The sequence below is a fragment of the Channa argus genome, chromosome 13, assembly GCF_033026475.1.
Source record: "Channa argus isolate prfri chromosome 13, Channa argus male v1.0, whole genome shotgun sequence".
In the NCBI taxonomy this organism is placed as follows: domain Eukaryota; kingdom Metazoa; phylum Chordata; class Actinopteri; order Anabantiformes; family Channidae; genus Channa; species Channa argus.
Genome location: NC_090209.1, coordinates 4,974,664 through 4,988,819, shown reverse-complemented (window position 1 = coordinate 4,988,819; position 14,156 = coordinate 4,974,664). Strand labels below are relative to the sequence as shown.

The 14,156-nt window shown below is 39.7% G+C and overlaps 1 protein-coding gene across 4 annotated transcripts; it reads right to left on the bottom strand.

Annotated features, from left to right (window-relative positions):
* Position 1: 1 nt before the first annotated feature.
* Positions 2-12,117, bottom strand: tmem269 (transmembrane protein 269). 4 transcript variants are annotated; one of them, XM_067525604.1, is made up of 9 exons: positions 11,744-12,004; positions 11,440-11,619; positions 11,261-11,331; positions 10,996-11,047; positions 8,005-8,152; positions 7,577-7,674; positions 6,437-6,580; positions 6,127-6,327; positions 2-2,169 (listed from the first exon to the last, which is right to left on the bottom strand). In XM_067525604.1, exons 2-9 carry the CDS (start codon positions 11,453-11,455, stop codon positions 2,060-2,062), a joined length of 840 nt encoding a protein of 279 aa, XP_067381705.1. In that variant the 5' UTR covers positions 11,456-11,619; positions 11,744-12,004; the 3' UTR covers positions 2-2,059. The 4 variants fall into 4 exon arrangements, with proteins under 4 accessions (XP_067381705.1, XP_067381704.1, XP_067381706.1 ...); XM_067525603.1 differs by lacking the exon at positions 11,440-11,619 and having other exon boundaries at positions 11,940-12,117; XM_067525605.1 differs by lacking the exon at positions 11,440-11,619 and having other exon boundaries at positions 11,744-12,003.
* Positions 12,118-14,156: the final 2,039 nt, after the last annotated feature.

The window sequence follows — 14,156 nt, the reverse complement described above, 5'->3', positions numbered from 1 at the left end:
CTTGTTTTATTTTTCTCTTTATTGTCAAAAAGTTACAGACTGAAAAGCACAGATCTTCCTTAAGATCTTCTTAATCATGAGGCAAAGTACAGGTTTTGTGCCTATATTGCTCATGGCATGCATACTGTACATTACAGACTTTATAGTCTGTAAATCAAAACAGCCACACAAGAAAACCAAATGCATTACTGAATGTACTAGAGTAGAGTTGTGTTCATGTGCACTATAGATTTTCTCCACATCGGTGGTTGTCGTAAACCATATGGAGTGCCACGATGATTTCATAACAATATCTGCATCAGAGGACACAACTGTTTGTATTCATAGGTTTTAAAAGAGATGTGTTGATTTATGAAGCTCCATCTGCTCACGTGTCCTACAGAAAGCTTTTATGTACATTCCTTCTAGAAGTTGTTAACTGTGTAGGTTATGGCTTTACAAAAGGTTCAAATTAATAAAATTCCTCCACTAAAACTGTGAGCGATGTATTTTTATACTTCTGACTACAAGCTTAAATATGATCGTTTTTTCAAATGCTGTGGTGTGGATCAAAAAAATTGAAATACAGGGTTCCAGCAGCTTTGAAACCACTGAAAAGACACATGCACCTGGTACTCAAGTCTCTTCATAAGGCTTCCAAAATAAATCTATAAAACTATATAATCTATCCATTTGTCACACACGCACACACACACACACACTTATTGTGAGACATGATGAGTAATGTCAAAATGATGTCCTTTCTAAAAAAAGAACTGGTCTACAAAAAATAAAGTTAAAGCAAAATAAAAATAGTATCCCTCAGACTGAATACTGGACAAGATGAAGAGTAACAACATACCCCCTCTCCTCCCTTGACCTCTGTGAATTTCAAGTTTGCACTGCATGGGTGGTGGTGTAAATTCACACTGAATCACAAGAGGCAGAAAACCACTGATGCAGGGCTTAATTAATAAATTCTATCACTGAATCACAAGGGGCAGAAAACCACTGATGCAGGGCTTAATTTATAAATTCTATCTTTCACTCCTGTTGCATTTTTGACTCCGTCTCAATCAGAGATTTCTACAACTTGTTAAAACACAGGAAGTGGCGTTGGCTGCGGTCATCAAGGTACTTTCAAACATGATTGTGATCCAGTGTGGATTTCATATTTATTTCAATTTTTTGGAAAACCACAATTTGCTAAAAAAGCTAAAACGAAAATAAAGTAATTTATAAAACATATTAATTTTATTTAAAAACAAAATGGGTTGGGGTCAGGTTGCTTTCACTTCAAACTTTGAAAAACATACATTCAAACAGCAAATCAAATAAAACAAATGTCAAAACCATCACGGTCAAACGTTTCTTCTGACTGCATTTGAGACCCCCTACAAAGTAGAGAAACAGATGTTTGAGGACAAGCTCATTGAATACTATGAAAGTAAATCGCCCCAATCCTGATACAAACACTAACACAGTTAGCTATCACAGGGTTGGTCATAGTGCTGTGAGAATTCCCATTACACTGTTATAGATAAACTATAAAGAAAACAGAATCTCAAACATGCCGCTGAGAAATGATGTTGTAAAACCATTATGCCATTATGAAGTCCTATGCAGTGACAAAATATTTTTCTTAATCAAATTAGAGGCAAATAAATTATTAGCAATGTAATGTTTCATATGTATTTCATTTTCAATTATTCTGCAAGAAGCTGATGTGCCTGCTGCCACAAGTTCACAAAATGGATGCAGGATTGGATTAATACTGAAGAAAGGAGATTACATGGGAGATAAACATGATCAAAATTCAGCCTCCCAATTCCTGACTTAAGTAATAATGCAACAAATGTTAAAACGCCTCCCGCTTCATCAGTTTAACTCCCTTCTATCTGAGGTGTCACATCAAAATAAAGGTTACACAAGATTTCGCCTGTGGCACATAAGCATGTTCAGCTTAGATCTTCCATGACAGTAGGGTCCATAAGCAGCATGTCTGGAAGCTTCAGTTCACCCACATGTAACAAGGCAAACCTACAGTATGTGGGAGCTTTGGACAAAGGCAGATTCCCCATTACACTTTGCTGCTCCAAAGCGATGTTGGGAACAAAATATAGGAGACAGACCACAGAAGGTAGTACACGCAAGCAGGGGCGCAGGAGGAGCAGAACAACATGATGACTCCTGAAAGCACAAAAGAGCTGAGTGAGAAAAATGACATTCTTGTTCTGCAACAATGCTTACGTAGGTGGTACGTGTCACCCACATGTCTAAGTATCATCCACATGAATGTTATGACCCAAGGTTTCCTAGCAGAACACTGCCCAAAGCATCACACTGCCTCTGCCAGCTCGCCCTCTTTCCATAGTGTATCCAGGTGCCATCTCTTCCTCGGGTAGGTGATGCACACACACCCCGCAACCCACGAGATGTAAAGAAACCGTCATTTATCAGAACAGGACACCTTCTTCCAATTGCCCCATGATCACATGTGTACGATTATCACATGCTCATCGTACACTGATAAAAATAACCAGCATGATCTACTTAAAAAATTAAGGTCACTTTTTGCATCAGATTATTATGTAGTTCATACAAGACCAGTATTTACTTTTTAAATTTCCATATGTAAAAAAATACTTTTGCTAGTAAAGTCTATTTAATTTTGCTAGTAGTGTTTACTTAGTTCAAAAATGTCCCTAGTTATTGTTTTGTGTAACTTTAACTTTTTTTTTCATTGAAACTTACCTGATTTTTAAATTTTCTATATTAAGTTATTTGGAATAGGATCTACTTTGTTGTTCTACATGTGCTGGGAGTAGCGTGACATGGCATAAAAGAGAACTTGAAAAAATGCAGTTTAACATAAAACAACTGCAAATATTCAAAGACAGAGATTAGTGTAACTACCTTCGTTATCATCTGTGTGGCTTTTATGGTTGGAACATGACCTTGATATTATGAATCTTAGAGGATGTTTTTGGTTCACATCCTCATTTTGCACAGCGTTCTCAGTCCTGGTGGTCAAGGTCCCCTTCCCTGCCTACTGATGGTCTGGATCAGGTGTATTCAGTGAATCAGAACCAGGAAGATACCATCTCCAATGAGGGTCAAATGGGCGAAGGTATCTTTCGGCTTCTGATTCGCTAAACACCCTGGATCAAGGTAATAAGCAGTGGGCGGTGGCTCTACTCCATTCACATTCTCAGATTTATTTTTTTTCAGTGTACAGTATGTGCCCTTGGCGGTGGACATGGGTCAGCATGGGCACATTTAACAAGTCGGTGGCTTTACAGCAACTTATACAACAACCAGATCACTAAACATGCCCAGCATCCACTACCCATGTGCATTAACGAGCCATGGCCACCTGTGACTCTATTGCTGGGTAACTAGTTTCCTTCCTTAGACACTTTTGGTAGGTCCAGCCCAGCACAGACTGAGAACCAGTAATCTAGCGTCACAATTTAGCCCATGTCAAAGTTGTTCCAATCGTTTATTTGTGCATGTTTTCTGGTTCCAACCAATCATCTTCAGGCATTAAATGTTCTCTTGCTGTCCAGTATGACCTGCTCCTTCCCAATATTATTGGCTTTAACTGTCAGTGGTTATAATGTTATACACTAGCTGATCAGAGTGTGTCCAAAAGCAATGTCCGATTACTTGTAATTATCCTCAGTCCTCACTGTTTTCACTAGATAAAAAGATACTTTATTCATCCCAATGGGAAATTCATTGCACATTGTGCAAGAGTGCACAGCCACACTATGCGCTTTAATAATGGTTACCACAGGGATAATGTTTGTCTCACTGTCAAGTCCAAAAAATAACATCTGCTGATCGGCACTAAAGACAAAGTATAGCAGAAGCTTATGGGTAGTCATTAGCCAAATGAATGACAATCCTGAAATTAGTTATTAATTAATATCACAAATGTCAACCTGCTGACTAGAGACAGTGGATCACATTATCTGATGAGTGTGAATGTCGGTACATAGTTTGATGCCAAGCTATCCAATAGTTGTTGAGATAATTCACTCTGGACCAAAGTGTGGAGCCAGCCTACATAGACATCCAGAGTGAAGCTGATAGCACGGCTAAAAATAATCAAGTTGAAAACACTGGACAGTGACTTTTGTCCCGATCTGGCCCTTTTATTTTGTAGTCTTTTCTCCACCTTCTTGTCCCAGTCCGTTTCACCAGCTTTATCTTTCATTATTGTTTACACCTGTTCCCCTTTCCAGCTTTCCCCCCACAGTTCCCTGTCAGATTTCCCTGTGTAAACACTCTGCTTTTGATTTACCTGATCGCTGGCATTATCCGGATTATCCTGTCTCCTGCAATTTGGACTCTGTTTCTCTGCAACTTTGGTCTGAGGTTTGGTGTGTTTTTTTATCCTGTTTCATATGTTTTCCCGAAGGTTGATTTGAGACGTGTGGTATCTTTGTTTGCGGTCTCGGTTTAGTGGGTTTGTATTTTGGTTTCCTCATCATTTTTCTAGTATTCATTTTGGTCAGTCTCTTCACTTGGGTCCACCGTAATAAAAAATATAACTTTTATATTTGGGGTATGGGTAGTTGCTGAAAACAATGGGGTTTTTGTTTGTGACTTGTAATTTGCAGTGTTTTCACTGACTAACAGTTGTTTTTTGTGAATATAAACACTTTAGCCCCACTGACTTCTTAAGAAAAGATGTTTCCTTCATATCAGCATATGTCTCTAAAATCCCAATATACTGTCCACGTCTGTGTCATTGGGGTATGTTCACACACATCTTTTTCCAGAAGACAGCTGTTGCAGAGGGCTGGAGCCTATCTCAGCTGCATAAACAGACAGACAACCATTCACAATCACATTCACACCTTCTGAAACTCAAAGAAACTCCCTCTTTTCTGTTCTGACTTTCTGCAAAGTATTGTCGGCAATAGCTATTACATTTGAGTAGGGGGGGGCAGCTTCTAAGGCTTAAGCCCAAAATGTTTCTCAATCTTTTTCAAAATGACTCCTATTCCCCAGTCTTTATGACTAAGCTGATTAAACCAATGGAGCAAGTTTCAGTACTGTGAGAATTCTCCATCTTGGAGAGTGACACAGTGACATCTGGGTAAAGAGTAAAAATATCCTGTAGTGGTGACTAATTAAGGCGTGGAGGTGTGATAAATCATGTTGTAATGAAGACGGGATGCTTGTAGTTGTGCTGCAGGGAAATTGGACAGGTTAGCTAATGGGCTGCTTTCCTGTGTTTTATTCATCAATTTAAACTTTCAACAGAAACTCTATAGTTGTTATGCAACCAAAGGAACATTTTACCATAATAATCAACTTAAAATGACAGAATTAAAAACAGAGTACATCAGTGTCCTAAAGATACTTGCCACAGTCATAGAAAGGAGTCGACTGTAGATTAGTTTAGTCAGGGTGAGACACTGTCTAAATCTGCAACGCCCATTTAAAATAAAAAAAAAAGATTTCAACTGTTTAGACGGTATAAAAGCAGCATCACCAAACACAATATCAATACACCTCAGTGCTACGCAACATATGCTCCTATCGCCTCCCTGTGTGATATCCTGTTGTTTCAGACTGAGCACTGAAATCCAACATCAATCTAACTTCACTGCAGTGAAACCACAAACAAGCCTTTCTTAAACAGAACATGAATGATCTCATTCCAAGCCTTAATAAGCTGTGGCCAAAGGAATATTGGTTTTCTCCTCGATGCTACTGTGAGAGCTCAGTAGTTCTGTTCTTTGAGTTAGTTTTGGATGTTCTCATAAAAAAATGCTCATATAGAGCAACAGGGAAAAATATTCACATTCATAGGTATGAAGTTATTACATTTTACATTTTATATATGACATCATGTTAAACTTATTGTAAACTAACCAAAGGCTCACGGCTGGTGGTGAATTAACAAATCACAGATTTTGGATTTATTGCACTTAAGCAAAAGCACCAGCTTTTTTGGGAATAGGTTTTAGTTGTCCGTCCTACAGGGGTGAGGGAAAACATTTAATAGACATACTGTACATACACGTATACGGTACTGTATGTATACAGTATATCAGAACATATAGGAATTTCAGCTATTAGTCTTGACACCTATACTATATACTTAGTGTGAAATCGAGATGAATTTACCTCCAGCATACACTACTTTCTTCCAGGGTTGGGATTCCAGCACTCTGTCATGGGGGTAGAAGTTCTGACTGATCATGAAGAGGATCATGGCCACTGCGGTGATCCGCAGCATGGCCATGTTACCCCCTGACAGCAGAGAAGCACTGGACAGAATGGCTGAAGAGTAGATGCAGGGCAGGCCACGGTACATGAATGGGATCCCTAAAAATCCAACGAGTAAATCAAGAATAAATCAATTAAAAGTGACTGACTGAAAGAAAATAAACAATGACAACATGTTGCATGCAGCACTCGCAGATTTTGAACCTACCGCTTGAGAAGAAACAGAGGCGGACAAACACAGAGAGGGCATAACACATGCAGAGGATGTTATCCATGAGATCAGATGTCCTCAGGAGCAATGAGGTGGCAATGCCAAAGGTTGTGAAGTCAGCAAAGTCGTCCAGCTTTGCACCTGATCATGAAAAATGAAAATGTGAATATTTGTGACTCTGAAGTTTGCCTGTGTGAGCCATGAATAATAAAGGTGTTAAAACTGAAACCAAAATGAAGCATTTTACTCTGAATAACTGGCTTAAAACAGTGCCTGAGTCATGAGTTAACATTTTGTAAAAAACCATGTTCAAAGGTTTAAAAAGTGTCAGCCATTCTCTAACCAACATTCACCACTGCCATGTCTCTTTATCTCCCGTTCCTTCTGCTCTTTTTAGCAGAAGAGCATGAGGTGATTCAGGCAGTGGCTCAAATGAACGAGGTGGAATTCTAACGCCCAGGGTCAACTATTTTAGCCATTTCAGATATGCAGAGAACCCAAAGCAATGGGATAAAACGACAATTGGAGCGTGATCCTGTGGAATTAGCCTGCTTAATCAGAAAGTGATTGTTCATTTGACAAAATATGTAGGGATGGGGGCCACAACAACATCCATTCGCAAAGTCATGTAGAAAAACACAGCCGGGGCACAAAGCCTTCTGAAATGTGCAGCCCCCGATGTACTGTGATACACATAGGTGCTAATTTGGGCTTGGAAGAAAATATAAACTTGCATAGTGGAACATTAAAATAACCCTTTGTGCCAACTGATTTGCAGATTTTGAAAACATGTCATAAGTAGTGTTGTGTAGTGTCATTTTAAAAAGACACTAAAAAGATCCTATGTTAATTTCATTCACATGTAATCAAACCCTAAAACCTAAAAGTGTTTCCTCTAAAGACCTTTTAAAGGTCAAACTACACTATCTGTGGTATGTATGGTTCCCGAATCTCTTGGAGACTGTGTAAGAGTATCCAGAGTCATTCAATGGCCAAGTTTCCTTTTACTGGTTCCATTTATGACTTTGTGTAGTCAAATTAGAAAGCCCACACAAAGGGCTGCACAGCAAACCCTGCCAACAGCCCAGTTTGAAGTTTATCTCTGCTAAGAGCTCCTGACCACAACACTCCACTTACCCAGTGCAGAGCAAGCATTGAGTTGCCTGGCAACTGCTCCATCTGCCAAATCCAGTAGGTAGCCAATCAGAACGAGCCAACATGCAGCATGATGGTGCCTGAATAAAAGGAGTGAGTGTTAGGTTTGGCTATTTGTTGACAGCAACCCTTTTTAAAAATAGCTGCGGGTTCTTGGCCGTCGAAAAAAAGGATGAAAGCATTAATCAGTTTTGCAAAACAAGTCACATTCTTGTCTTTTTACTAAAGGGCATTTCTTGACATTGGATTTTCGGACATTCAATAGTTTACCACAGTCCGGTCATCTATGAACGTTACTTATTGTGTGATGGCCCTGAGAGGCCGAATATAAAATATATTTTTGTCAATCTCACAGCTGAGCTTGACTAATATTCTGATAATAAAAACCCGATCACGACACCTTGACTTACCCATTAAGACTGCAGAGAATGGAGGCCATGCCCATGACCATGTTGGTAACTGACAGAGCATTAGCTGCATTTTTACGTGCAAACTCCTTGATCTGGAGGGCCGTGACCTGATCAGTCAGAAATAGCTTGTTGGTGCACTGGAAGAAACCTGAAACCACAGGACAACGGCAGTTAGTGGATGTACATGTTAGGTTACTAACCTTTGTTGTTGTTTAATAAAAGGAAAGCTACGTGGCAGGGTGTCTATACCAGCTGACCTTGTGATAAATGAGTCTGAATGAGATTGGTTTAATAAGTATATTCCAGTTTGAGTCAAACCTCCGCTCAACTGACAGGAAAAATGTGTTAAATGTTTGAATGTTCTCTTAATGGTTTTCCAATCACACAGTAACTAAATAATATTTTGTATGCAAAACTGCAGGATATTGCAGCATACGTTTGCATTTCTTTCATTTTTGTAAATCAAAATATTACTACGAAACAGATTGTCCCGTCTTATGTAAAAGAAGCATCACTTACCAAGATGTTTATTGGATGGAGACCGACCTTACGATATTTTCATCCATTTTCAGATCACTAAAATGCATTTGTTACTGCACATTCATTTAGTCAGAGGTGCGCAGCCTGTTGCATGCACAGTGTCTGATTATCTACTCATCACATCATTTATATTTATGCAATGATAAATTACGCATACGTTAGCGCTTACAAACCACATTTCTAGAAAAGTTGGAGGCTACGTAACATTATAAATGAAAGAAGAATGCAATGATGTGGGAATAACTTAAAAGTTATTTTGCATTTTAAACAGTTCCAAGACAAAATATCAATTGTTGATCCTGAGAAATTGAATGCCAACAAAATACTGATTTAAATGGCAGCAACTCAGTCTTATGATTGGGAATAAATAGAGCATCCCAGAGAAGCCGAGTCTTTCAGAAACAATGATCGTCTAATGATATTCAGTGTCTTGAGCACAATGTTTCAGCGTAAAATAACGAATGAGAGATTCCCTTATCGTTCATATAATAAAACTTTGAATAATAATAAAATGAGATCCAAAAGGGCGGCTTCCGGTAATGAGCGTCGAGATTACTTAAAATGGACTGAGAAGAAATTGAAAACAGTCCTATTGTCTGACCGAGTCAAATTTTGAATTTTTTGGAAATCATGGAAGCTGTGTCCTGCTTGCAGAGTTTTGTTAGACGAAGAGCTGATGAAACACAGGGGTCAACGCATTGGTGGTGCTTCTTTGAGATCCGTTGCTAATATTAAGTTAATATTTCTGGGGGAAAAAAAAACAATCAACTTTCTCAGTTTCGGTTTTAATTTGATCTGAAGTTTTTGTGTTATTTAATAGGTTTTAAATAGTTTGCAAATCATTGCATTCTCTTTTTATTCACACAAACCTTTTCTGGAAAAGGGATTTGAAGAAAGTGTGGCTACAGTGACACGCAATAAATGTCAATCTATTGATAACATTTAAAAACATGTCGAAAGGAAACAAAACCACAACAGGATGAATGTGAAGTGGTTATCAGGGGTCAAACACGCATAAATACTGGTGTGGGGAACAAGCTGTGAACATTTAGGGGACTATCACATGCACCATGGTCTACAGTGAGTGTGAGCTGGACTTTCTGCATTGACACAAGCCAGACGTGAGATCAATTAGGCTGTTAACTCTGATCAAGCTAAGTGACCTGAGTCAAGGACATGGCAGCAGCACTTATGTAGGTGTTTGTGTCTGCAGTTTTAACACCATGAAGCCCAGGTTTTAATAGAAATAGTAGTGTAACGATAAATCTACACCCTCACCTGATTTCCTGTTATTATATATAGTGTATTTTGTATGCACATACACTGTAGGGTGTTGTTGTCAGGTGTAAAGTGTTAAGAGGCCCATGTTTGCTTAAACACAATTACAATGACAACTTGATAGGTTTTATTGTACTGGTTGCAATATTTGAATTACGAGTGATAGTAAAAGCCACCATCGATATTTAAGTCAGCAAGATAGACTGACACTGTCTCACTACAGCCCAAAAAGTGCCTCTAGCCCCACAAAGCTCTGATGTTCATTTAATGAAGACAAACAAAGACATCTTTGTTTTTGCTCTGCCTCCTTTCTTGTGAGCTTATCGTTTTCTCTCAAGTCATAGTACTGTCACAGATAATGACCTGGAAAACTTAAGGATTTTTTTAAACGTTGCAGTAGCAACCCCTCAAGTGATTTTCACCCTGAACTTCGTGTGATTCCAAAGCCAGGCGATTTCAAGAGACTCTTCATCTGAAAGAAAACACCGTATGAGACACAGAAAACCAACAAGAATGTACACTTTTACTTGACAGCATGCGTTTTACTTTTCTCTCTTTTTTTTTTTTTTTTGGACTTCAACATAAGTTACAGCCTGGCATTTTAAACATTATCTGAAAGGGGTCCGACATAAGTAACCACATTTGTTTTATTTAGTCATAGTAAACACCGTTAAAAAGCCAAGCGTGCTGCCTCACGTGCAGAGAAAAAAAAAAAAAAACTGTGGGGTTGCAAACATAGTTATACTCTGCTCACTTAATACACTGTCTAGGTCACTAATAAAGAGAAGATAAAGCCAAAGCTAGACACAGTCAAAATCAAGCAGGTCTCCATTTCTGGATAGCTGCCTATTGAGTGCAAAGCATGATGGGAAAAGCCTTTGTTATGTAATACCCTGCTATGTCCCCTAGTAACAAAATAAAAAGGAACATAATCACAAAACGGATAATCTAAATCCAATTTATCACACAATTTCTATTGTTTATATTTAAGAGTTAACTGTATTCATGAACCAACCATAAAACATTATCTTCTAGCAATGTCAAGTAAAACACAGATTATTTTTTAGCCCAATCTGATCTAAACAGAGCTCAGATTTAATCTGCGGCACCAGTACCCATTCAGATATACAGTAATCCAGATTATGGGATGAGATTGACAAAACAGGAACCTACCAGAGGAGAGAGTCAGGAGGATCATGATTGTCTCAGGCTCACAGCACAACAACTGAAAGATAATGTGAAAAAATAAAAACTTCAGATTTTGGAATTCCATTTATGACACTGTTATGTGCAGTGTAACTTTTTTAGCATGACAGACACATTATCACAATCTGAAAATTAGACATTAAAATGATTGACATAATCATCCCACAAACAGTGCTTGTCAGGCATTAGTTTCAGCTTTTGCAACCTTTATTCTACACATTTAGTGACATACTGTTTCCAGATGCAAGTCTGCGTCCTGCGGAAAACTCTTCTCCAGCTGCATCGCTTTAAGAAGCTGATCTGCTGTAGGTTTAAAAACGGGACTATCACCTTAGCCTACAGATCAACCGTTAGTTGTCGGTATTTAAATGACAGCTTTGCACGTCATAAGCACAAATTCTAAAATCTCACATATAGCAGGTTGCATAATTCATCTACGTCCTCTGTCCTTTATTGTTGCAAAGCAGAGAAAAAAACTCCTACAAAAACTCCAACGGAGGCACAATAGCAGGAATGAGATGCTCTAAAGGAACAGGTGAAGGTCTGGGGCCGTCTGACATCCCCACACTGTTATTCCAGCAAATGGCGCAACTGCGTCACAGCCAAATAATTTCACATTTGCAACTTCTAAATTCTGCCACACACAAATCTATTCAGTGTTAATGTTAAGAATATTATATACACAATTGCCCACACGTAATGCATTTCACCTTACCTGTAAAGAATTCCACAGATTACAGAATCTATACAAATCAAAGGATGCCGATGTCTAAACGCTCGCGCACACGTCTTTCCTTTTTTTTTTTTCCCCCCTTTTCTTTCTCACACAGACTGAGATTTCTTGGGTCTGTCTGGTAACTGACTGGAATGTTTCGAGATACCCCAGCGGCAGCTTGCATACGCAGGTTTACCTGTGCACTTCGCAGCAGCTATTTCAACTCCTCCTTTTAAAGACCGACAGCAAACCCGGTGGAATATTCCACCGGATATGACGCCATCGTCGCTTCTAGCTTTTTCTCTAATATTTTCGTCCCGTCTTTTCTTAAAATATATCGCGCAACAAACACGTGCCATAAGCAACAGTAAACATCGTTACTCAACCTCATGTATGTACGATGCAGTTTTTCCCAAATAAGACACACCTTTCATTGATATGGGCGTTAATAGCAGATACAAAACCCATTCAAAAACGTTTTCGCATAGGAGCAGTTCATTTGGTATTGTGCTAATGTCTCTTTGGAATAAAGTTATTATACACGGATGTTTGTTATGCTGGTGAGAAGAAAAGCATTTTTTCCCTGCAGATTAATGCACTGGAGAAAGACAAAGAGACAGATGATGTTTGATTCCTGGTGGGTGTTTAAACAACATATAAACCAGTATGGTTTGCACCAAATTTGAATACTGTCTAAGTGTTGCTGTACAAAACTCTTAATAGCCAACGCCCAGTTTATTCTACAGGCAACTGCAATCCAAAGAGTCTGTTGGGGCCCTAGGCAAAAACTCTGATGCATCGTGAAACCGCTTAGGTATGCTTAAAGTATGGAAAATACAAAATAAACAATACACGCCCCAATTTTTTATTCTTTTTGTCCTTTCGGCTTATCCCGTGAGTTCAGGGTCGCCACAGTGGATCATTGTCTGCATGTTGATTTGGCACAGTTTCTACATTGGATGCTCTTCCTTCCTCTTGGCTTGGACCAGCACTGTACAGCTGGAGATGGGAAAGGGCTGTTAGGGGTTCAGTGCCTTGTCCAGAGACACTTCCACAAATAGACGGGACCCTGTGATCCGTGGACGACTGCCATACCAACTGAGCTACAGCCGCCCTTACACTCCACATAGCACAAGAACTTAGATTAAAACACTGTAGTACTACTACTCTCCTTTCGGCTTATCCCGTGAGTTCGGGGTCGCCACAGCGGATCATTGTCCGCATGTTGATTTGGCACAGTTTTTACGCCGGATGCCCTTCCTGACGCAACCCTCCCCAATTTCTACCGGGCTTGGACCGGCACTGCATCGCAGGGGAGGGGGAATGGGCTGTTAGGGGTTCAGGGTCTTGCCCAGGGACACTTCGACATATAGCCAGGGCCGGGGATCGAACCACTCACCCTGTGGTATTAAAACACTGTAGTACACTTGCCCAAATTTCTTTGCATCTAAATTTCCTAACTTAGCATAGAGTTAACTTGGTGGAACACTACAGAAAAAGCATTGCACGCATTAGCTGATTATTTGCAGCCATGCTAACCTGGTGGCTCAATGGGCAGAGCAACGGGCTGGGATTCAGAAGGCCGGGGGATCAAATCTAACCACTCCAGGTGTGGCCCCACCCAGCCATCGAGGGCTACCTTAGTGCTGATCCCGAGCCTGTATAAAACGGGAGGGTTGAGGCAGGCAGGGCATCCGGCATAAAAACATGCAGACCACCTTCCTCTTTGGCAAACCCTGAGGGGACAAGCGGAAAGCCGTCGATTTATTCAGCTAAGAAGTTGACTTCTGGTGTCCCAACTCTGACTCCAGCAAAGCTGGACACTGTAGGCTGCTCTGCTAACTTAGATAAATGGTAAATGGTCACTTATATAGCGCTTTTATCCAAAGCGCTTTACAATGTAGCTTCCCATTCACCCATTCACACACAAACTCACACACCGATGGCGGTGGCTGCCATGTTCACCTGACCCACCGGGAGCAACTTGGGGTTCAGTGTCTTGCCCAAGGACACTTTGACTTGTAGCCAGGAGCGGGAATTGAACCACTGACCCTGTGGTCCATGGTCAATTGCCTTACCAACTGAGCTACAGCTGCCCCAGTTAGGAAAGTGAACTCATGTTAAATGTCAAAGTAAACAAGTAAGTAATGTGATACCAGTGAAAGTTCCGTTATTCAACTCTTTACCACAATTACCGCTACACCAGCAGCATTTAACATAACAGCATTTAGGTAACGCTGTTAGATTTAATCGTTATTATCTGCTCCACTTACCACCATCTTGCTCTTTTTCTTCTCTTCCTCTTTTGTCTTCTCTTTTTTTCGCTGTCAGGATAACTCGTCTTTATTTTCATTGTTTCATTAAATGTGTTTGTTGTGATACTGAATCATACATCTGCAACATAGTGAGAGTC